Consider the following 23,996-nt stretch of genomic DNA (forward strand, 5'->3'; position numbering starts at 1 on the left):
CAGTTTCATCACAGCACTGTGATCCAAGTACTACATGAGGATCCAAGTACTACATTGAGATCCAAGTACTACATGTTTCAGCTACATAACCTCTAGGTGGCACTGTGGTATAGTAAAATAATTCATAAATACAAGTAGAAAAAGCATTTTCTTTCACTTTCAAAAATAATACCCCATTCCCCAAGCTTTAATATAAGGCATTTATTGTATACTCATCATTCCCTACTCACAGTTGTTTATGAATTCTTAAGATGATGTTGTGATCCTCCAGTTTTGTTTCTGCATCTAAAGAGCTCTTTCGGCAAGTTTTTTTAGAGCAGGGGAAATACAGTGTTTATTTGTAAAAGCAAAAGCTTTTCCCCTATATCACAGTACCACCTAGAGGTTATGCAGTGGGAAAACAAAAAAGGAAACACTTGTCATGTAGTATTCAGATCTCAATTCTGTGGTGAAACCAAAAGTAAATAGAGTAGATTAATAGCGTCATGTAGAAATGCTCTCCCTGCTCTAAAAAAACCCGCATGGAACGTGCTGTTTACAAACAGAAGCAACACTGGAGCGTCAAGATGTAACCTAAAGACTCTGTGAACGATGGTGAGTAGAGAATGATGAGTGCACGAAATGCCTTGTGTAGAAAAGCTCAAAGAAGTGCAGTGGGAACAGGCAGGGGCAGACCAAGGAGCAGAAATTGTGAACTGCACATAGCGGGTGATTTTTGGCACCAATAAAAAGTGTATACGCATGGCCATGCTTTGCCAAGTGATATTTTGCCACAGTGTGCATGCAATCAGTTCGTATTGTCCTGCCAAGTGGTGAGAATCTTACCACTTCCCCTGGGTTTCTGATCAGATGCAGCAGTGTGCTAAGAGCCTCTTCATCACTTGGCTGCACAATATATACTAACAGAGTGGTTGCATGCACACCATGGGCATGCACCACTTGGTGATTGGTTATTTACCCACAGTCTGCTAACAAGAAGAGGAATTTAGAGAGGGAAGGGTAGGGACCAATCACAGGGTGGAATAAAGCAAAGAACCCATAAAGCTATTTGGGCCCAAGAAGGTCTATGGCTTTCCAAAGAGATGAAGTGACTCCAGAAACAGTGAGGAGCATGTTCTGGGGGATGGGGTGCACACTTAGTTCAGTCTCCACTCCAGATCCTGGAAGGGATGTGGTTCAAGTCCACCCATGGCTGATCAGCCTGACAGAGTCAAGATTAACCGTTGTGGGGGGTGCTTCCAGACTAGGTTTTTATTACACAATTACACTACATCTTTTACAGAATTTTAAGGGGAGTCCAGACAACATTGTCTTCAATTTCAAGTCCACCTGCACATTCCCAAAATTTCTTCCATCTTTTTTCTTGCCAGGAAAAAAAGACCGGTTAAGGAAGAAAAAGATGGAACAACTGCAGAATCCCTTTGGATTGCTAGTCTTCCCTCTGGAAGCCCTCTGAGTGGCAGCTGTGGCACCCAGAAAACCCTCTGTGTGAAGGCACCTTGACTAAATAGTCGAGTGGTTTCTGACACTCTCGGTCAGGATCAAACAATAACGTGACTGCCTAAAGTGAGAGATATTTGTGGAGCCATTTTGGAGTGATTCCACCTATTCCTGGCAGTTTGGTCAGAAAGAAACGTTATATGTTTTTGCTTCCCTCTCCTTGAGACCTTCCTATCATATTGTGCCTTGTGCTCTGACACCCCAAATCCACCTTGCCTCATGGTAGATTCTCCTCTAGGGAAGCAGAGGGAATAAAGAGTTGTGGAAATAGCTAGGAACTCAGAGAGGTTGTTTTGGAGAGATGTTGAGAAAGTGGGAACATTAAGGTGAACACAGAGGAACTTCTCTGTTTTGGAGCCCAGTTTATTTGTGAAGCTAGCAAGCATGGCATCATACGTCTGAATAAACATGCCCTGCTATTGCCGGGACCTAGAAGGAAGAGTGGAACGGTGGAGGGGGGGAAGTAATTGGGAGGCCTGGTGGTGATGGGTCAGGAGGAAGTACAGGGGTGAGGAGGGGAGTGAAATTACGCCAAAGTATTCAAGACAGGAACATTGAAAAAGAGGTTGTGAAAAGCTGTAGTTGAATATCTCCTACTGGATGACTGAGCAACAAAATGAAAGATGAATTTCAGTGTAGAAAACAGCAAATTAATAGCCATTGGGATGAATAATCCCAACTATACACATGTATGCTGATGGCTTCTGAATGAGCTTTAACGATTTATGAAATAAATCCTGGGGTCAAACTAGAACGCTCACTGAAAATGTCATCTTGGTGTTCAGCAGCACTGAACAAGGCAAATGCAATGTTCGGAAGGGACCAGACATAAAAAGCAAGTGTCACAATGCCGTTATATAATTCTACAGTGTTTTCATATTAAGAATATTTTGTGTGATTCTAGTTTTCTTATTTCAATCAGGGTTGTGGTGGTGGAAGGTCATTTTCCTTATGGAAAAATAGCTTAAGAAGTTGGGGTATTATAGCTTAGAAAGGAAAGATGGACTAAAAAGGGATATCATTAAGGCTAAAACAACCACGCGTGGTATATTGATAGTCGATGTGCAACCTTATTTATTTATTTATTACATTTTTATACCGCCAAATAGCCGAAGCTCTCTGGGCGGTTCTCAAAAATTAAAACCATAACAAAACAACCAACAGGTTAAAAACACAAATACAAAATACAATATAAAAAGCACAACCAGGATAAAACCATGCAGCAAAATAGATATGAGATTAAAATACAGAGTTAGAACTGTAAAATTTAAATTTAAGTTAAAATTAAGTGTTAAAATACTGAGAGAATAAAAAGGTCTTCAGCTGGCGACGAAAGGAGTACAGTGTAGGTGCCAGGTGGACCTCTCTGGCGAGCTCGTTCCACAACCGGGGTGCCACAGCAGAGAAAGCCCTCCTCCTAGTAGCCACCTGCCTCACTTCCTTTGGCAGGGGCTCACGGAGAAGGGCCCCTGTAGTTGATCTTAACTTCCCACTTTAGAAACAGATACTTCTAAGTGAGCAATCCTACGTCCCCTAGACTGTGTCTGGGTGGGTGGGTAGGTTTCTGAACTCATAGACAGGGCTCCAGTCCTACATATGCTTAACTGGGAGTAAATCCCACTGAATTCATTTCTGAGAAAATATGTTTAGGATTACACAGGAAGTTTGATGTAATCCTGTTACCTGATGCAGAGCAGCAAATGGCACCTTTCCTTCCAAGCCCAGTCAAGTTATTTTGGCTCCTGAGGCTGCAAGCACCTCTCCCATTCCTTGGCAGTGAAAACACAATAATATGTAATAAATTAAATAATGAAAAAAATGGCTGCTTTTTCATGAAGTCTCAAATCAGCTGCCCCAGGCTCTAAAATGTGTGTGTGTGTGTGTGTGTGTGTGTGTGTGTGTGTGTGTGTGAGAGAGAGAGAGAGAGAGAGAGAGAGAGAGAGAGAGAGAGAGAGAATCCATTTTGTAAAAAGGGATATATGGGCAGGAGAGAGGAGAGCATTTGATTTCAGGGGGGAAAAAACCCTCAGGCAGAAAATCTAGGCAGCAGGAGAGGAAGCAAATGTGGGCAAATAGCCAGCTGGTCCATGGGGATCAGATGCCACAGAAATGATCAGGGCTAATGTGCCTTTATTTCAGCAAGTGCCATGAAAGCTTATTATGCCACAGTCAATTTTTGAGGGCTTGTATTAAGGCAGATGATGGCAATTGGGGCAGCTCTAAAGATCCTGGGGCACAGCTCAAAAAAGATCTGGGCACAGTGCCCAGGTGAACCTTCCTAATACTGGCCATGGCCCAGTCTATTTGGGGCTCCATCACACCAGTGTTTTATCACACTCTCTTCATGCCTGGTTTGTGGTTTTGCAGCACAGCACTCAGACGACGTCGTGCCTGTCCGGCAGACAACCCCGCCATTTCTCCTCCCCTTTTCGTGTTTTCCTAGAGTGGGGAAAGTCTGGATTATTTTCCCCAAACAGAATTAAAGCCGCCTTCAGCCCCCGGGTAGTGCCCTCATCTCACTATTGCCTTTGTTGGGGGAATCAGCTTTGAAGGGAGAGCTTGCTGATGGGGCAGTTCTCCTCCTCCATGCCCGTGTCAAACCGGGCTTGTGCTGAGCTGGTCTAACATACTTTTGCTGCTCCAACCCCACTCTCCTTGCCTGCAGCTCCCTCATTTTTAAAGATAAAGAGATGAAACTTGGGACCATGAGAGCTCTTAAGTAGGGCTCCTCTAATTCTGTCTTAAACCATCCCTGCGCAGAATCGGAGGGGTGTGTGTGTGTGTCAATGGAAGGTATGATTTAGGGGGAAATTAAAAATTCCCCAAAAATCAAGGAATGAACTGATCTGATTCAAACTGATCACTACCTGGGTGCTGTCTTCTCGAAGAAGTGCCTGACAAGCTGTTTTTCTAAAATGATCCTTGAGAGTGGTTTGCATTAACTCTCTCGGTCCAGAAGGCAATAGCAAGACTGCAGCCATCTTGGCCAATCTTCACACGGTATACTGAGGATTGTGAAAGGGAGGAGCACTTGCTGCGCTTATGAAACAGAGGTAAAAACGTGGAGGCAAACTGGGGGGGGGAAATAGGTGCGATGAAGCTCTAGAGGGTTTCCCCCCATTATTGTAATTCCCAGTTCATTTGCACAGCACACAGCACATTTCTCAACCCAGCCTCCTCATGCTATTCATGCCTTTATATCCTAGATTTAGTCAGATGTGTTTTATCACGGTATTTTTTTCTGGTTTGCGGTTTCCATGTGACATAAATTCTGTTGCGTGCTAATGCCGCAGTAATCTTATTTATCCTGTTGGCTTCAGACTACAGAACTGCTTCAGCGGGTTTGTCCTTCATTTGCTGACCATCGTTGGAAAAGCATTTTCAACCATTTAATTTTTTTTAAAATAAATCTTTGCCAGTGTGCACCTACAGAGCCCTGCATCTGTGAATAATACATTTATTTTCTCATTAAACTGTACCTGTGTATGTATAGAGCTTTGTAGGTGCACATTGGAAAAAAATATTTTAAATAAATAAATGGCAGACCACGCACCTTTGTGGTCACAGCAGCAGTTTGGGGGAGGGGAGGGATCCACGTTTCTTAACACCTTTCCTGCCCGCCGTGTCCCCGTGAAGGATTTCCCCCCTCCCCCCTTCCTCCTCCTCTCTCTCTCTGCCTTGGCCTGTGAAATGGAGAGAGAGAGAGAGAGAGACCAATGTTGCATTCCCACCTCCTTTGAAAAAACAAGTTTAGAACCTCTTTCAAGGCCTCCCAATTATCTCCCTTTTCATTTCCTCACCTCAAAAAACTCCGAGCTGCTGTCAACATGATGTACATGTCTATTCAGATGAAAGTCGCATTGATGCCAGTGGTGTTTACTCCTGGGTAAGAGGAGCTCCAAGAGGAAGCTGTGCTTGAGGGTATAACAACAGGGGCTGTATGGAAAAGGGCCATATTGGCTTTTGTGTTGGTTTGCAGAAGGGGTTGGAGAATTAGAACATAAAGAACGTAAGAAGTGCCCTGATGCTGGGTCAGACAAGGGTCCATCTAGTCCAGCACTCTGTTCGCACAGTGGCCAACCAGCCATTGGCCAGAGACCAACAAGGCAGGACATGGTGCAACAGCACCCTCCCACCCATGTTCCCCAGCAACTGGTGCACCCAGGCTTACTGCCTCGAATACTGGAGATAGCACACAACCATCAGGCCTAGTAGCCAAGGATGGCCTTTGCCCCCAGGAATTCATCCAACCCCCTTTTAAAGCCATCCAGATTGGTGGCCATCACTACATCTTGTGGTAGTGAGTGCCATAATTTAACTATGCACTGTGTGAGGAAGTCCTTCCTTTTATTTTTCCTGGATCTCCCACCAATCAGTTTCATGGGATGACCCCAGGTTCTAATATTTTGAGAGAGGGAGAAAAATGTCTCCCTATCCACATTCTCCAGACTAATTGTGAGTCCGCATAATTTTGTACACCTCTATCATGTCTCCCCTTAGCCTCCTTTTTTCCAAGCTAAACAATCCCAGCTGTAGGGGCGATGCCCCAGCCCCTTAATCATTTTAGTTGCCCTTTTCTGCACTTTTTCCAGCTTCATAATATCCTTTTTTAGGTGTGGTGACCAGAACTGGACACAGTATTCTAAGGCCGTTGCTAGACCTATCTGGTGATCCGTGTAGGAGTAGGGGCAAGCCCGCACTACAAATAGCGTGGGCCGTTGCCCCAGTCTACTCATCAGACGCGACGGGCTATAGGAAAGCCCTGTCACATCCACCATTTTTTTGTCTTAAAGGGTCGGGTGCGCAGGAGCGCACCAGCGACAAAGGTAAGTGTGGTTTTTAATTTTTTTAAAAGGGTTCCCCGCTACCCCCACCCCCGATTTCCCCACCCTGGCCGTGATCCCCCCTGATCTCTGCTTTCCCCCCTGATCTCTGCTTCCCCTGCGATCTCCGCTTCCCCCCGTGATCTCCGCTTTCCCCCCCACGATCTCCACAGCTCCCAATCTCTCCCCCTGCCCCGATGGGCCCAGCACTCCTGCGGAGCGCTTCGCCCCGTCCACCACTTTTCCTGGCTACTCATAATTGCGGTAGCCGGGAAAAGTGGTGGACTGGTCTACCCGCCCGCGGTCTCCCGAGACCCTGGGAAATACCAGGCCACAAGCAGTTCCAGTTTCTCCGGACCAAAGGAGGGTTGACCCCTGCCTGAGCCCAGGATCCCCTATGTGTCATCTGGACGCACAGGGGCTCGCACCGGGCTAAACCCTGGTCTAGCAACGGCCTAAGTGTGGTCACACCATAGGTTTGTATAAGAGCAGTATGATACTGGCCGTTTTAGTCTCAATTCCTTTTCTTATCATGCCTAACATGGAGTTTGCCTTCTTTACAGCGGCCGCACACTGGGTGGACATTTTCATCGAGCTTTTCCACCACAATCCCACAGAATGTTTTGTTGTTGGAGAGGGAGAGAGAAGTATAGGGGTGGACTTTATGCAGTCACTGTGTTAAAACACCTGTTTTCTCTGGTTAAAGTAATGTGGTTGTTTGCTGTTGTGCATGCGCGAAACATTTCTTTTAAAGCCCTGACACAGCAGTGCTCACCTGGCAACCAGCCCTTCCACTTCTAACGGAACGTGAGCACTACGAAGCGACAAGTACCACAAATCTTGTGTGACAAAGTGGCGCCACTCTGTTGCCAGGACCTTTCAAACTCCCCTTTCTTCTCCTGCAATCGCAACACCCTGCATTGGGTGCATGGAACTTGATCGCCTTCTAAGCACAGCAGAGGCGGCACTGGGTCCATTGATGTGTACCCACTGTGCAGCAATTTCATTTCGAAACAGCACCAGCCCAGCAGGGCTTCACAAACAGGGCCGTTGCCAGACTGTTTTGCACCCTAGGCAAGGCGAGCTGCTTCCACCAACCCCAACCCTGGGCGGCTGCCTAGTAGGCCTAACGGTAGCGCCGGCCCTGCTCACAAACAAAAGGGGATCTAATGTAGATCCTTCCTATTTTCCTCTCAACATTTCATTTCCCCCTAAACTACCTTCATGGTGGGATTTTTATTTTTTGGCAATTGCGTCTTACATGCATTACCAAGTCATGTCTGTCCCAATATGGCGCTTTCCTACATGAGGCTTTTAACCCACACCTTCTGCTTCGGGATTCTTTTGCAGGTTTGAGATCTGTTCCTTTACACGTCTTTCTTTCCGTGTGTTTTTCTTTCTTTGCCTTTCTATATGTCCCATTATAGTAGAAAGGGCTGTGGTATAGCAGCATTGTGCAAATATATGAGGCTTCTATAATGCCATTCAGAAAAATACTAGACTTTCCTCGTTAGAAAAAAACAAAAACAAAATGCGGTAATAGTTGCAAAGCACCAGAGAGGCACTGAAGGATGACAACATTGTGTAAAGGATCCACAAACTACCATGAGTGAAGAATCACTAGCACACGATAAAAGCTTCATGTAGAAAGGCTCCAAGTAGTATTATAACTCTTACCAGTGGGAACAGCTTAAAGCTGTAAAACCTCCATCTTTCTATTCCTTCTCCTTCCTCTCGCTGCTCTATCACAAATGGATTTTGATGGGGTTTGCAGGCGGGAAATCCATAGGGCTTTGTTTTACACTAGACACCTACACAGCTGTGAATAACTATGCAATTTATCTTGAAATCTGCATTCTTGCACAGCTGCAAAGGTGCACATGCTGCTATTTTTTTTTAAAAAAATAACAACTCTGAAATGGTGGCATGACTGCCTACTTCTCCTGCAATTGCACCACTAACTATTGTTTGTGACACATCCTTGCGCTATAAAGACACATGATAAAACTCTCATAACCTTTCACTCCCCTACTTCTCCCACGATTACCATGCTATACATTGGTGCATGGCAATTCCAGTAGAAAAACTGGAATTCCAAGGTCTGTGAGCAACTTTTATTAACAGAAAAACATACAATGGTTGTCTGCACACGTTGGGACTTTGAATAACACCACATGTTGAACAGATCTTGAATTGTGGAGCCCAGAACTGGACGCCTCATCTAAGTACTGCGTCCAGTTCTGGGCTGCACAATTCAAGAAGGACGCAGACAAGCTGGAGTGTGTTCAGAGGAGGGCAACCAGGATGATCAGGGGTCTGGAAACAAAGCCCTATGAAGAGAGACTGAAAGAACTGGGCATGTTTAGCCTGGAGAAGAGAAGATGGAGGGGAGACATGAGAGCACTCTTCAAATACTTAAAAGGTTGTCACACAGAGGAGGGCCAGGATCTCTTCTCGATCCTCCCAGAGTGCAGGACACAGAATAACAGGCTCAAGATAAAGGAAGCCAGATTCCAGCTGGACATCAGGAAAAACTTCCTGACTGTTAAAGCAGTACGACAATGGAACCAGTTACCTAGGGAGGTTGTGGGCTCTCCCACACTAGAGGCCTTCAAGAGGCAGCTGGACAACCACCTGTCAGGGTTGCTTTAGGGTGGATTCCTGCACTGAGCAGGGGGTTGGACTCGATGGCCTTGTAGGCCCCTTCCAACTCTGCTATTCTATGATTCTATGATTCTATGATTCTATGATTCTTTCACTTGCTGCTTATATAGGCAAATATTAATAAATCACTTTGGAGAATATTAAAACAAGCATCCAAGCGAGCAGCATCTGTGTTCACGCTGACATTCTGCATGTGTCCTAGAGCTGTAGTGGGAATACATGTCAAGATAGGGAAGAAAGCTAAAAAAATTGATCAAAGGAAAGCAATAAAATAAGCCAGTATGGATCAGATGTCAATGGCACCTTTGCCTTTCTGTCTCAATCATGGTAGTAATCATTTGTCAGCTCCCTGTAAGAGAAAGAAAATTAAAATATTTAAAATATTTCTTTCCTGAAATCTAGCACCAGAGGTGGCTTTTACAATGAGAAAAATGAAAAGTCTCACATGTTTGTAATTTCAGGTGGCCTTGGTTTAGCAATGTGAACTGCACAACTTGTCTGATACAGTTAAAAGACTAAACGTGAATTGCAATAGAGTGGTCTAACGGAAAAGCACTGAATTTTTAAAATTTTATTTGAACAGAAATAACTTCCTCTCGTATTTTGGTAGGTTTGCAAAGTCTGTTTGGTTTAACTGGCAAAGCAGTCTAATCAACCAGAGAACTGTAGTTGGTTAGGGCGTGTCTTGACAAAGGGTTTGCCCTGGAGTGGATTCGGAGTGGAAGCAGGCCATCGACATGACGCAGCCGCCATCCTGAAGCCATCCAGGGGCAAACCACCTAAACTCTGCTCCAAAGAAGTCGGGCACTTACCCTGACTTTTTTGGACACGGAGGCGTGCCACAGCCAATGGCGCCCCCCTCCTCCCCCCTCCCTGGTGCTCAGTGGTGGCAACTCCACACTCGCGCCTCTTCTGGTGCAGATGCCAGGAAGGAGCAGGAGTGCAGGAGCCCGAGGCCTCCCAGCACCAATGTGATGCTGTCAAGATGGGGCCCTAGTGTGTAAAGGGCAAATTGCAATAGGTGAAGCTGAAAGCTAAAAGCACTCTTCTTGTTGTTTGAGAGTATTTTGGCTTTGGCCTGTTACAGTTATATGGAATGAAGAAGACCCTTACGGAGGGTATTTCTTCCTAATAAACAGTAATAGCCCTGCTCTCTTTAATCTGCCTTGCCTCTGGGCAGAGAATGAGAGCCACTCTCTCAGCTGGAGTGTTGTCGATTTTTTGTGAACCGCCCAGTCTAATCATCTCCTTCTCCTTCTCCTTCTCCTTCTCCTTCTCCTTCTCCTTCTCCTTCTCCTTCTCCTTCTCCTTCTCCTCCTCCTCCTCCTCCTCCTCTTCCTCTTTCTCCTTCTCCTCTTCCTCCTCCTCCTCGGTGGCTGGTAGGTGAGCTCCTCCTGTCCCGATCCCACGCTTGGCCAGGAAGGCTTAGAGAAATACATGGCAAGCAACTCTCCTATGGCTATCTAGGATGTCTTCCACTTTGCTGAGTGTTTTGGTTCTTACCTCTGACACTGACAAGTCCTCTTTACAAGCAAGTGTTGCTTGGCTTGGGTCATCCTCTTCGCTGTTTGCTGCCAAAAGACAAAGGAGAGTTTCTTCCATTCTATGTTCTTCCACATTTTCTTCCACTGGCTACTGTGTTTCACCCTCCCCTTTCCATTTATGGACACATAGAGCATCAACAGATGGGGGGTGGGGACAGGAATTGCAGTTCCCTACTGTCGCTTCTCCTCCCCCGCTCCTGTCTCACATTACTTCATCTTTCTTCTGGGGAAAAAAAAGAGGAAGTAAACAAAGACCACGTGACCCATTCAGGGTCTGTTTTTTGCGCTGCTTTTCCTGCACACAGCAGGAAACAGTGGCACATTCCCAGGGCCAGGGCCAGGGCCAGGGCCAGACTATTTTGCGCCCTAGGCAGGTGAGCTGCTTTCACCCACCCACTCCCATCCCAGTATACCTGGACACGGGGTGCCATCGCGCCCGCCCAGCCAAAGCGAAGCCAGGATGCTGGGGTGGGGGTGGGCAGCTTCAGAATGGCGTAACCGGCTGGAAGCCGCTCTGGGAGAGCGACTTCCGGGCGCACCATTCCGAAGCCGCCCACCCCAGCGTCCACCCAACCAAAGTGAAGCCACACCCGCCCCCCCACCCCAGCGTGTCCTGGCTTCACTTTGGCTGGGTGCCCACCCAGCCGAAGTGAAGCCAGGACGCTTGGGTGGGGGCGGGCATGGCTTCACTTCGGCTGAGTGGGCGCCCAGCCAAAGCGAAGCCAGGACACGCTCGGGGGCGGGTGTGGCTTCACTTCGGTTGGGTGGGTGCCCAGCCGAAGTGAAGCCAGTATGCTGGGGCAGGAGGGCGGCTTCAGAACGGCGCCCGGAAGCTGCCCTCTCAGAGCCACTGTGGGAGAGCAGCTTCCGGGTGCGGCGTTTGGCACCCCCCCTTACTTTGGCGCTCTAGGCGGCTGTCTGAGTGGCCTCTATGGTAGCATCGGCCCTGCACATTCTGTTTCCCCCAAAAAAGTCAGATTAAAAGGAGTCCATTTTGTGATGGAAAAAGGGAAGGAAGGAGCGGGAGGCACGCAGGAGGTGGACGGCACGAAAGGACGCACGAAAAACCGTGAGTGGGCAGTAGTGAGTGTGTGATAAAATGCTCGTCTGATGAACTCCACAGAGACTCACCCTTTTCCGCTTAATTGTTTTGCAAGTGGGCACACATGCTAACGCAACGATAAACAGTAGCAGCATTGCACCAGCTCCAGTGGCTACTTCTATCTGTGGGAATTTATTCTGTATAGCGGCCTCCGCTGTGGGGGGAAAAAGGAAGAGGTGGAGTTGAGAAAAGAGGGAAGGTATCTAGGGACACAGGACAAGAGAAGAGATGCTTGGGTCGCTGATTGCTACGTGGTGTGCTGTAGCCATGAAAACATATGCTATGCTAAAGCTGTTAAGGGTTTAGACAGCAACAAATCCTACACCTCCCAGCGTTCTGCCCGAGAATGTTGGGAATTACAGGACTTGCTTCTGTCTAAATATGCACAGGTTTGCCTCCTAAGTATTTAAAAAATTCTACAAGAGTTTGTTGGTTCTGTTGCAACAGACAAATGCAGCGACCATCTCTGGGACATACCCACAGTGTAGTTCATACTGAGCTCCACACGGTTGTTCACTTTGAGATCACACCTCCAAGGTCCGCCGGTTGTGTTCGTGTGACAGAATTTGTTTTCTAGAAGGTTAGAATCACATGCGGTCCCGTGACTCACAGAAACCCAGCACAATTGAGCCATGGGAGGGGCCGGCGCAGAGATGTGGCAGCACAAGGTCACCGTTGGTTCTTTGGAGGGGAGCTCCAGGCGGCCAGCAGAGACTGCAGGAAGGAGAAGAAAAGGAAATCAATGGGGGCACAATTCCCCCAGGGCTCAGGACGGAAGACTCTTATGACCCAAGGCTCTAGGCTGCCCGACTCGCCACGGAAGGCAGTCAGACAGAAACCTCAGGTGGTGCAGCCTGATCAGATTTATATAGAGTGTTCCATTGCAGAGAAAGGCAAGACAGACTTCCCCATGTTTCTGGCACCAAAATATTTAATTTGGGGGTTGCATATTCATAGGCGAGCTTGCAGAAAGTAACCAATGCAGAGAACAAGAATGAGCAAATGCTTGTGACTGATGAGCATTTCTTTGAGCCAAAAATGTACCCATGATACCATGTTGACCAAACTATTAAAGCACTCCCTCTGCAAATGCTGTTTCTCCAATCCAAAGTCAGAGCCCCTTGCAGTGGCTTTAAATTTAAAAAAAAAAGGAAAGGAAAAGAAGAAGAATCAAGTGATCTGGTCACAGTTTTCCACCTTGCATCTATTTTGGCCTTTAGTTTAGTGCTTACGAGCAATTGTCCCTGTTTCTCAGCCAATAGTTTCATCAGCTCCAGTAGGTTTTGCAAGTGTGACATATGTGAGTTTATTTTTAAGCAGCTCATTTCCTGCCCCCCATGAGTCTCTCTGGGGTGTGGCTTCTCCCTCCCTGATTGACTGTCTCAAGGTCAACTGAGATGTGTTGGTAACTGTGTGAAAGAAATTTTGTTAGGTAAATTGCCACCTCTGCTGGTAGAGGTGTGGAGGATTTTTAACTCATTCTCTTCCTGTCCCTCAGCCAGCTATTTTCTAGGCTTGTTATAGTTGGAATAAGAGTCGTTCTTCTGTTAAGTTACTGCATCTGCCTGATTCCTGACTCTAAGGGTGTCTCTACATTAAGGAAAACACTCCCCTCCTTACCGGGCTTTCTTTTTCTCAGCTCTTTCACTAGGGGCTTCTTTAGACGGTGACCAATGGTGACCACGTGATTTTGAATTGAAAACTTCCGCTCTGGGCAATGCTATTCTGCTAAATGAAACAGCACCATCTAGTGGTGGAATCAGCCCACAATAATTTAAATACTGCATTATCTCTGCGTGTTTTTTAAAAGCAAGATTACTGGGGGAAACTGGGGGAGACGTCCTGGAGGATGACAGCATCTTGTAAACCTCCAGGAGTGGCCAATTGCTCATGTAAAGAAGCTCCGAGGACAGAGCTTCTGGAAGTTGAACTGCCTTAATATGTATATGCCCCTGAACCCACATACAAGTGAGAATGTTATACGGTGTCATAAGGAGGCCTGCTTTCTCAGTGAGTCAGCAATAGCCAGAAGAAAAAGTTTGCAGGCCATATTGACCGTAGTAAAACAAGGAACCGTTTAAGCTGCTGACAGAGTGATTTAACAAACAAACTTGGTAAAAATTGAAGAAAGTGGGAGTGGAAGCTTCAGTCTACCTAACAGTCGCCAAAGCCAATTCTCTGCTTGAAGAATTTACAATTGCTATTATGTAGGGTGACCATATGAAAAGGAGGACTGGGCACCTATATCTTTAACAGTTGCATAGAAAAGGGAATTTCAGCAGGTGTCATTTGTATATATGGAGAACCTGGTGAAATTTCCTCTTCATCAAACCAGTTAAAGCTGCAGGTGCCCTGCCCTCTTTTAAATCTGGTCACTCTAGTATAGCTCCTGCAGCTTTAACTGTGGTGATGAAGAGGGAATTTCACCAGGTGCTGCATGCATACAAATGACACCTGCTGAAATTCTCTTTTCTATGCAACTGTTAAAGATACAGGAGCCCGGTCCTCCTTTTCATAGGGTCACCCTACTATTATGCTCCACTGCTCTGAAGAGACTTGGGATGTATAACAGTATGCAGAATATTTGTACTGATCCTGCAAATAAAACACTTGTAAAGTAGTCTTAAAAGTATTTGATTACAGTGAACTAAGAAACCCATGTTTTGAGAGGTAACAGTTTTGTCAGCATGTTTGATGAGGCAACAAAAATAGGTAACATTATAACAAAGCTAAGCCAAAGCCTTTGAAAACAGCAACCTAACACTTACCCAGTTTATTGCTATTTGCATAGCTAAAGCACTGACCCGAGAACAGGCAAAAGCAATAGTTACAGAGCTAAATGAAACCTGCTTTGACCAACAGGAAAAGCACCCAGGTCTACATTAGGGTATGTCTACAGCAGAATAATCCCGGAGGAACCCGTGGATGTGTTCCTGGGCCCAGAGCCTGCCCAACATATGGTACCAGATGCCACAATATGCTCTAGAGCCAATCTGTGCTAAACAAATGAATTTAATTTGTTTAAAGGTTAACTCACAGGCCTAGCACCAGCCTGCTACTTTAAGATAGTGGATGCACTTATTTATTTATTTATTACATTTATATACCGCCCCACAGCCGAAGCTCTCTGGGCGGTTCACAAAAGTTTAAACAGTAAACATTAAAAAGTACACAAAATTTAAAAACCATCAGAAACATAAAAACAACAGTATCAATTTATAAAACAGCAGTTCTGGGGTCCGTTAAAAAACAAACTTAATGTTGTTAAATGCTGTTAATGCCTGGGAGAAGAGAAAAGTCTTGACCTGGCGCCTGAAAGATAACAGTGTTGGCGCCAGGCGAGACTCATCAGGGAGATCATTCCACAGTCGGGGGGCCACCACCGAAAAGGCCCTCTCCCTTGTTGCCATCCTCTGAGCTTCCCTCGGGGTAGGCACTCGGAGGAGGACCTTAGATGTTGAGCGCAGTGTACGGGTAGGTTCATGTCGGGAGAGGCGCTCCATCAGGTATTGCAGTCCCAAGCCATGTAGGGCTTTATAGGTTAAAGTCAACACCTTGAATCGGGCTCGGAAACGTATAGGCAGCCAATGCAAGCGGGCCAGAATCGGTGTTATATGCTCAAACCCCCCCTGTTCCAGCTATCAATCCCATTCTATGCAAGCGGGCCAGTAACCCATTCTATGATTAATGCCATAAAATTAGAAATTCATGACATGCAGAAAAATCGCAGGCCGAAGTTAGGCTAACCAGGGCTGTCCTTAGGAGTGGAAGAGATGGGTGCTCACCCTGGCACCAATTTGAAGGAGCAAGAAGTTGAGCTTGAAGAGTTGGTGTTTGTTGAGCGCACTGTCTGCACTGAGCTACAGTAGGCTGAAAAAAGCAGCAAGTGTCTTTAACCTTTTTTCAATGTTCTACAAGTCACAGTGTATTTACTACAAAATAGACTTCCACCAATTAGTTTTAAAGTATGTTTCTTTTTCAGTTTTCAATTTGATTAGGGTGACCATATTTTGGAAACCAAAAAGGAGGACAACATGATCGCCCCCAAGGGGGCGTGTCCAGTACCAAGGGGGTGTGCCCACCCGAACATAGCCTTGGTCACATGACTGATTTTACAGCACACATTTAAGACAAATCTGTTCTACATAACATCTTAATGTTAAAATCACTGAAATAAAGAACAAGTGAGAGATTCAATGTATCTGAAATTAACTTCACTCACTCCTACTTTTGTAGGTTTTGCTGTACTTTGAAGCTTTTGCTATACTCTGTGTGTTACATTCCCCCCTTCCCTCAAATATCTTTTCTGACTGTATCTTCACTCATTGCAAGCTGCTGTTGTTGTTAACAGGATTTGCTACTGGCCCCAGATCTGTTTCAAATTTGGTATGGCTAAAGCTCTACCTAAAAGCTATCATGGTGCCAACTTTCAGCTCTTTATCTTTAAAAATGACAGTTTAAAAAATAATATTTTTAAAACCTCATTTTTTAAAAAATCCCTAAAAAATCAATGGATGAATGGATCTATTTCAAATTTTGTGTGGCTAAAGCTCTACCTAAATCCTATTATGGTACAAAGTTTCATCTCTTTATCTTTAAAAATGACGATTTTAAAAATAATAATTTTAAAACCTCAATTTTTAAAAAAATTCCTAAAAAAAATCAATGGATGAACAGATCTGTTTCAAATTTGGTGTGGCTAAAGCTCTACCTAAATCCTATCATGGTACAAAGTTTCATCTCTTTAACTTTAAAAATGACGATTTTAAAAATAATAATTTTAAAACCTCAATTTTTAAAAAATTCCTAAAAAATCAATGGATGAACGGATCTGTTTCAAATTTGGTGTGATTAAAGCTCTACCTAAATACTTTCATGGTGCAAAGTTTAATCTCTTTATATTTAAAAATGATGATTTTAAAAATAATAATTGTAAAACCCCAATTATTTAAAAATTCCTAATAAATCAATGGATGAACGGATCTGTTTCAAATTGGGTATGACTAAAGCCCTTCCTAAGAGCTATCATTGTGCCAAGTTTCATGTCTTTACCTTAAAAAATGATGGAGTTATAAGTATTTTTGTTAATTCCCATTAGAGCTGCTCTTAGTAAAAAAAATCCGGATTTCCCCTCCCCTCCCGGATTTGTCATCAAAACCCCGGGCAAATCCGGGCAAATCCGGTCATATGGTCACCCTAAATTTGATGTCATTTATTCTAGATAAAAATCAGTAGAATGTGATTTTACTTTGAGGTTACTTTGACATTACCAGGCATTAGAACTGCTGTAAAGACTATAAACAGTAGAAGCACTAGACATATTTTTAAATGAAAGCTATGAACTCACAGACGTGTGCTGAAGGTGCTATTGATGCTACTCTATCATGACAGGAAGAGATTGCAACTTATTCTTACCTTTCATTACTACCAAGTGGATGGTCTTTTTCAAATTCCTATGTGGAAATGTGAGAATGCACTGGTGCCTTCCAGCATCCTCAAACTGGACCTTAGGTATCTTTCGGACAGGAAAGGAGCTGTTGGAATTGATTGGGATGAGATTTTCCACAAGGATCATATTATTCTTCATCCATTTCCAAGCCTGGACTCCTGGGATGCCCGGTTCCTTCTGAAGGTCAGTGTTCAATGGGCATGAAAGGACCGTGCTGCTATTAAGAGCAGCAAAAGCCATGTCATCGGATGCATTGGAAAAACCTAGTTTTGTGGCAGAGAAGACAGGAGTAAATAATTCACCCTGGGCTAATTCATACCTTCCTCACTACAGAACAGGGAGAAACCTGGGAGGGGCTGTAGCTCAGTGTGATAGAGCCCCTGCGTTGCATGCTGAAGGTCCAAGGTCCAATCCCCAATCTCTCCAGGTAAGGCTGAGAAGGAATCCTTGCCTGAAACCCTGGAGAGCTGCTGCCAGTCAGTGTTGACAATACTGGGCTACATGGATCAAAGGTCTGAGTCAATCTAAAGCAGTTTCTTATGTTCCTGTGAAAAGACATTTTCTTTACCACCCAAAGCTCTAGACAGGTTTTACCCGTGTTATAATATTTATCCCACTTCTAGGCTATTTAAACAAATCAAGATGACAACACATAAACTCTGGAAAGTAAAGGCACGAAAATTAGAAAGGGATTGAATCACCCTCCATCATCATGGACTCAAAGATCTCATCTCCAAAGTTTGGCAAAGCCGCACTTTCAAGACAAGACCTTTTCAAAAGTGTAGAACATAAGAGAAGTCCCACTGCTGGATCAGACCAAAGGGCCATTTCATCAAGCATCCTTCCTTCCAGCTGTTTTCAGGAAGCCCACAAACAGGACATGGGCAAGAGACCTTCCCTGCTGTTTTCTTCTGGCAACTGGTATTCAGTGGCATACTTCCTATGAACACAGATCTTCTGTTTAGCTATCATGATCAATAGCTATTTACAAATCTTACCAGAGGATTTAGACAGTTGTAATTGGCGCCTCCAAAAGGTGAGGGAGCTACAAGTCTCACCCACTCTGCCAAGTCACCCCAATTGGACACTCCCTCAGCTCCACCCACTCAAAGCTTTCCTTACCTGCTCTGTCCCAATTCTGCCCATAGAAGTTCCTCCCATCAGCCGTGAAAATGAAATAAAACCTCCATGCTCAGAGACTCTTTAGAATACTACATGCAGTGGAAACAAAAATCAGGGAAATGCTGTTCCTCACATGTCCTATTTGTAAGCTCTCCAGGAGCAAGGAGCAATGGCCATTTTGGGAAACAAAACATTGCACACGATGGGGATATGTGACTTACCTAAGACAACATACTGAGTACTATTTATTTATTGCATTTCTATACTACTCAATAGCCGAAGCTCTCTGGGCAGTTCACAGTACAAGGGAGAAGTAAGGTATGAACCCCCTAATTATTAGTCTTTTGACCCAAGATTTGCTGCAGTGTCATAGCATGTTCTGGTATGACATGTTCTGAATTCCACCCCCACCCCCTAATAAACTCCCATTCCAAAAATTAAATTTCTGAATGGAGCACTCCTTCACCTGGCCACTGCCATACGTGTCTTGGTGGCATCTAGGCCAGGCTCTGTGTGGGCTGCCTTGGAAGAGTATTCCTAGAGTGCAGCTGATGCAGAATGCTGTTGCCAACACGCCAATGGGGACTGCTTTTTTTGTTTATTCGTTCAGTCACTTCTGACTCTTCATGACTTCATGGACCAGCCCACGCCAGAGCTTTCTGTCGCCCGCCGCCACCCCTAGCTCCCCCAAGGTCGAGTCCGTCACCTCCAGAATATCATCCCTCCATCTTGCCCTTGGTCGGCCCCTCTTCCTTTTGCCTTCCACTTTCCCTAGCATCAGCCTCTTCTCCAGGGGATCCTGTCTTCTCATTATGTGGCCAAAGTACTTCAGTTTTGCCTTTAATACCATTCCCTCAAGTGAGCAGTCTGGCTTTATTTCCTGGAGTATGGACTAGTTTGATCTTCTTGCAGTCCAAGGCACTCTCAGAATTTTCCTCCAACACCACAGTTCAAAAGCATCTATCTTCTTTCGCTCAGCTTTCCTTATGGTCCAGCTCTCGCACTATGCGGACCTTTGTTGTCAGTGTGGTGTCTCTGCTCTTAACTATTTTATCAAGATTTGTCATTGCTCTCCTCCCAAGAAGTAAACATCTTCTGATTTCCTGGCTGCAGTCAGCGTCTGCAGTAATCTTTGCGCCCAGAAATACAAAGTCTGTCACTGCCTCCACGTTTTCTCCCTCTATTTGCTACTCTGGTATTATTTGATCCACATTGGCCCCCAGTGCCATGGTCCCAACTGTCATGCCGCCACTGGAGTCACCTTCAGAGGAGAAGCCCAAACCTTCCGAGCTCGCTGGCCTCTCAGAAGACCCCTGGCACTAGGAGGGATGCCTTTGAACCTGCCTCCTGGAGAGGCAGAGAACTCAGCTTCTGAGGCAGAGAGGGTCACCACCCAGCCCCCAAGATCCACAATAGGATGGTAGCCAGGCACAGGAGTGCTTGCTTACTGAAGAGTCAAGCTCTCCTCGTGAGGAGGTCATCTGACAAACCTCTAAGGTGATGCAGCTGAGCACGGAGTGGAGCTCTAGCAGTTCTAGCTATTTCAGGTCTCACTTGCACCTGAGAACTGGTGGGAAATAATGCTGTTCTTTCACCTCCACTGTCTTCTAATTTGGCCTCATCTTCACAAGCATGAGAGGAGTGCACATTATTGTTATCCTCCGTAGTATGTTGCAATCGGGTCCACTCCATCACTGTTATATGGCAGAGTGAGCCATCTAAAACCCACCTTTTCAGTGCCAGAAAAGACATACTTCCAGAGACCAGGGTGGGTGGGGTGGAGTAGAACCAACGTCAGCCGGAGAGAGGCTTGTTACCACCCCTCTCCAGGTTCCCCCTGCCACTACAGTTTAATGAATGGAAATGGAGAGTAACTAATGCACAATACTGGCTCCCTATGTGAGCACCCCACCAGCACAAATAAACCCCACTCCAAAAAAGTATCACACCACTGCATCAGAGAACCTAACTCTGGAGCTGCGCAGCTCTGGAGCTAACACCACACCACAGAACTGAATGAACACAGTCTTAGGGTGACCCTATGGAAAGGAGGACAGGGCTCCTGTATCTTTAAAGTTGTATAGAAAAGGGAATTTCAGCAGGTGTCATTTGAATGCATGTAGCAGCTGGTGAAATTTTGTCTTCATCAGAAGACCTGCCGCTTTAACTATTGCAATGAAGAGGGAATTTCACCAGGTGCTGCATGCATACAAAAGATACCTGCTGAAAATCCCTTTTCTCTACAACTGTTAAAGATACAGGAGCCCTGTCCTCCTTTTCATATGGTCACCCTACACAGTTTATTTGCAACTCTGGAGCTTCACAGCTAACAACACATCAGAGAAGCGAATTAACACTGTTCCGGATAGACATCTCTCAATGGGAACGTTAAAGGAGTGAATGGGGGAAAGGCCAGCCCACGTCACAGCCACCTCACAGGCATGCACAGGTTTAATGAGGAAGCACAGGGGCATGTTGCAGATCAAGTATCTGGGAGCCGCTTTAACTAAAAAGAACAGAGTAAAAGGACTCTCTGATCCTGCAGCTTTTCCAGGTGGATGCGGCTGGTTGGAAGCACGCTAGCCATGACTTCATGTGCCACAAAGGGACTCACAACACAGCCAAGCCTGGGGGGGGGGGGGCGTGAACGACACATTAATAGGGTGAACCTATGAAAAGCAGGACAGGGATACTGTATCTCTAACAGTTGTATTGAAAAGGGAATTTCAGCAGGTGTCATTTGTATGCATGCAGTACCTGGTGAAATTCCCTCTCCATCACAACAGTTAAAGCTGAAAAACCCTGTCCTCTTTTACATCTGGTCACTCTGTAAATGCAGCTTTAACTCTTTAACATTGTTATCTTTTCGGTGCCAGGTCAAGACCTTTCTCTTCTCCCAGGCATTTTAACAGCATTTAACAACGTTAAGTTTGTTTTTAATGGACCCCAGAATTGTTGTTTTTTAAATGGATACTGTTGTTTTTATACTGTTTTTATATTTTTTAAAATTTTTGTATACTTTTAATGTTTACTATTTTTAATTGTTGTAAACCACCCAGAGAGCTTCGGCTGGGGGTCGGTATATAAATGTAATAAATAAATAAATAAATAAATTGACCAGATGCAATAGAGGGCAGGGCTCCTGCAGCTTTAACTCCTTGATGAAGAGGGAATTTCACCAGGTGCTGCATGCATACCAATGGCACCTGCTGAAATTTCCTTTACTATACAACTGTTAAAGATATAGGAGTAGGGTGACCACATGAAAAGTTATAGGAGCCCAGTCCTCCTTTTCATATGATTACCTAGAGTAAGCGTGATTACCCAGCGCTTAATGAATATTTAAAGCAAGAGTCAGTGACTGAGCTCACATTCCCAATAGAGCAGTTTTTAACAAAAAGAACTGGACAACCACCTGTCAGGGATGCTTTAGGGTGGATTCCTGCCTTGAGCAGGGGGTTGGACTCAATGGCCTTATAGGCCCCTTCCAACTCTACTATTCTATGATTCTAGATGGGTGCACTTAGGACCACAGCCTTAAGTGTGGTGATGACTGCATCTCTAGTATTTCCATCCATCATGTGGTAGCTGTGTCGTTATTTCACCACACAACTGGACTGCAGCTTACGATGAGTTTAGTACATCGCTGCTTATCCAGATTTAAAATTTTGCAGCGGAGTGCTTGAATGCTACAATTTGGCCAGGTGAAGACCTTTTCGTTTTCTCAGCATTTTAACAGTCTATCAGCTTGATTTTAACTTTGCTGTTTTAGATTTGTATTTTAACTCTGTATTATTTTCTGCATTGCTGCTGGGTTTTATCCTGGTTGTGTTTTTATATTGCATTTTATACTATGCTTTTATACTGTTGGTTTTATATTTTCAATGATTTTTATGGTTTTCATTTTTGTAAACTGCCCAGAGAGCTTTGGCTGTTGGGCAGTATAAAAATGCAATAAATAAATAAATAAAGGAATTCTCCAGATCCCTTGCCAAAGTGCCAATTGAAGGCTATGACTTACTTCTGGGTAGACATGGTTAGACCTCTGCTCTCTCCACACCCCTGCCCCATGTGACTTTCCTTTCCTCCAATCAGTGCCCAAAGCATGCCCACTGCCCTAAATTGCACTCACCCCACCAGTGACACATGCACAGAGAAACATAGCGACGACAGCAGAGAAAATTTATAATGCATGGTAAAATGGCACTGTGACAGCCCCCCACCTGAAAATTCCATTGCCCTGGGCCCCCAGATTCCAGATAGAAATGGGGGGAGTCTCTCTCTCTCTCTCTCTCTCTCTCTCTCTCTCTCTCTCTCTCTCTCTCTCTCGTTCACACACAATGCATGTCGGGGGCCCAGAGAAAATTGCCCCTCTCCCCTGCTTTGGCCAGGCCTATGTAAACCCATGGGTTAACAGCCCAAAACATGAGCAGTGACTTCTCCTACCTATGACTTTGACATTATAGGTGATTCGGGGCCCATTAGGCAGGATGCGACATTCCCAGGTCCCATGGTCCTCCTGAACTGTCAGATTCATTATCTCCAGCTTCTGGTTATTGCTTTTCAGCTTCCATCGTGGCTCCTTGCCTGTAACTTTGGCTTTGCTGGGGCCAAACCACTCGATGCTTACGCCACTCATGTTGGAGGAATGGAGTTCTAATAGCAAGGTCTCTCCCTGCAGGAGGTATCCACTTGGGGATTGTGTCACTGTGAAGGGGAAAAGGGCAGATCTAGTGAGTTCTTTTCCTATTCTCCTTCTCAGGATTTGATGGGACAACGAAAGAGACTTGAGATTTCCTTTCCGTTCCTTCCTCATTTTACATCACTCACATTTCCATACTTTCAGGTCAAAAGTAATGGGTTGTTGTCCTTCCACTTCACAGGCGTAGTAACCTCCTTCCTTTGCATCTGGTAGCACTAAAGAGAAATTGCCCTTGTCTGTATCCCCAAATCTGTATTGTACCAACTTGCCGCCTTTGAAGAAAGTGGAAATGCCAGAAGTTACAGCTCCTTACGAACAGTAAAGGCCCCCCTTCCCTCCTGGATATGTGATAAATGGAACAGGTTTTACCTGTATAGACCTTTCCAGACACGAAATTAATTATAACTGTATTTTTATGTCTCCAGGTAACTTTTTTCATATGTTGTATATTTGTACCGTGAAGTTCACAGGGAAGGACAACAGAGGTGCCAGCAATAACATTGATGTTCATCACTGCAAGAACAGGAAGTGTTGCCCCTAAAAGATGCACTGGCTCAAAACAAACAAACAAACAAACAGAGCAAAGAAAGGTCAGCATTGGGGACAGGATCAAATTCTGGAGAATTCCAGGCCCAAACCTCAAAATCTTCGAGCTTTTCTGCATGAGGCATTTATTATGGATTCACAGTTGTTTATGGATTCTTTAGACAACATTGTGACCCTCCAAGTTTGCATCGGTTTTAAAACAGCACTTTCTGCACGCTTTTTTTTTAAGAGTAGATAATGTAGTATTTGTGAAAGTAAAAGAAAATGCTTTTTCCACTTATGTAATAGTGCTATGCTGCTATATCACAGGGCCACCTAATGGTTATTTAACGGAAAAGCAGGAAAAGGAATGTTCTTTGTGTAGTGCTCGAAACTCAATTCTGTGCCAAAACCTAAAGTAGATACAGCGGATTAACAACCTCGTGTAGGAAAGCCCCCATAAAAGCCTGCTGCCCCTGGGACATGCGTTAATTTTCAATGAATACTGAGGAGTGATGAGCAGCCCAAGAGAAAAATAAGGAGAGATGTTCATAGAGTTACATGG

General features: G+C 45.0%; 1 protein-coding gene across 1 annotated transcript; it reads right to left on the minus strand.

Moving 5' to 3' along the window:
* Nucleotides 1-9,268: 9,268 nt before the first annotated feature.
* Nucleotides 9,269-23,345, minus strand: LOC134400108 (T-cell surface glycoprotein CD4-like). The gene is made up of 8 exons (XM_063128396.1): nucleotides 23,276-23,345; nucleotides 23,035-23,178; nucleotides 22,651-22,911; nucleotides 17,049-17,345; nucleotides 12,111-12,347; nucleotides 11,663-11,787; nucleotides 10,491-10,558; nucleotides 9,269-9,336 (listed from the first exon to the last, which is right to left on the minus strand). The coding sequence occupies exons 1-8, from the start codon at nucleotides 23,343-23,345 to the stop codon at nucleotides 9,306-9,308; spliced, it is 1,233 nt and encodes a 410-aa protein (XP_062984466.1). The 3' UTR covers nucleotides 9,269-9,305.
* Nucleotides 23,346-23,996: the final 651 nt, after the last annotated feature.

The sequence above is a fragment of the Elgaria multicarinata genome, chromosome 6, assembly GCF_023053635.1.
Source record: "Elgaria multicarinata webbii isolate HBS135686 ecotype San Diego chromosome 6, rElgMul1.1.pri, whole genome shotgun sequence".
Lineage (NCBI taxonomy): Eukaryota > Metazoa > Chordata > Lepidosauria > Squamata > Anguidae > Elgaria > Elgaria multicarinata.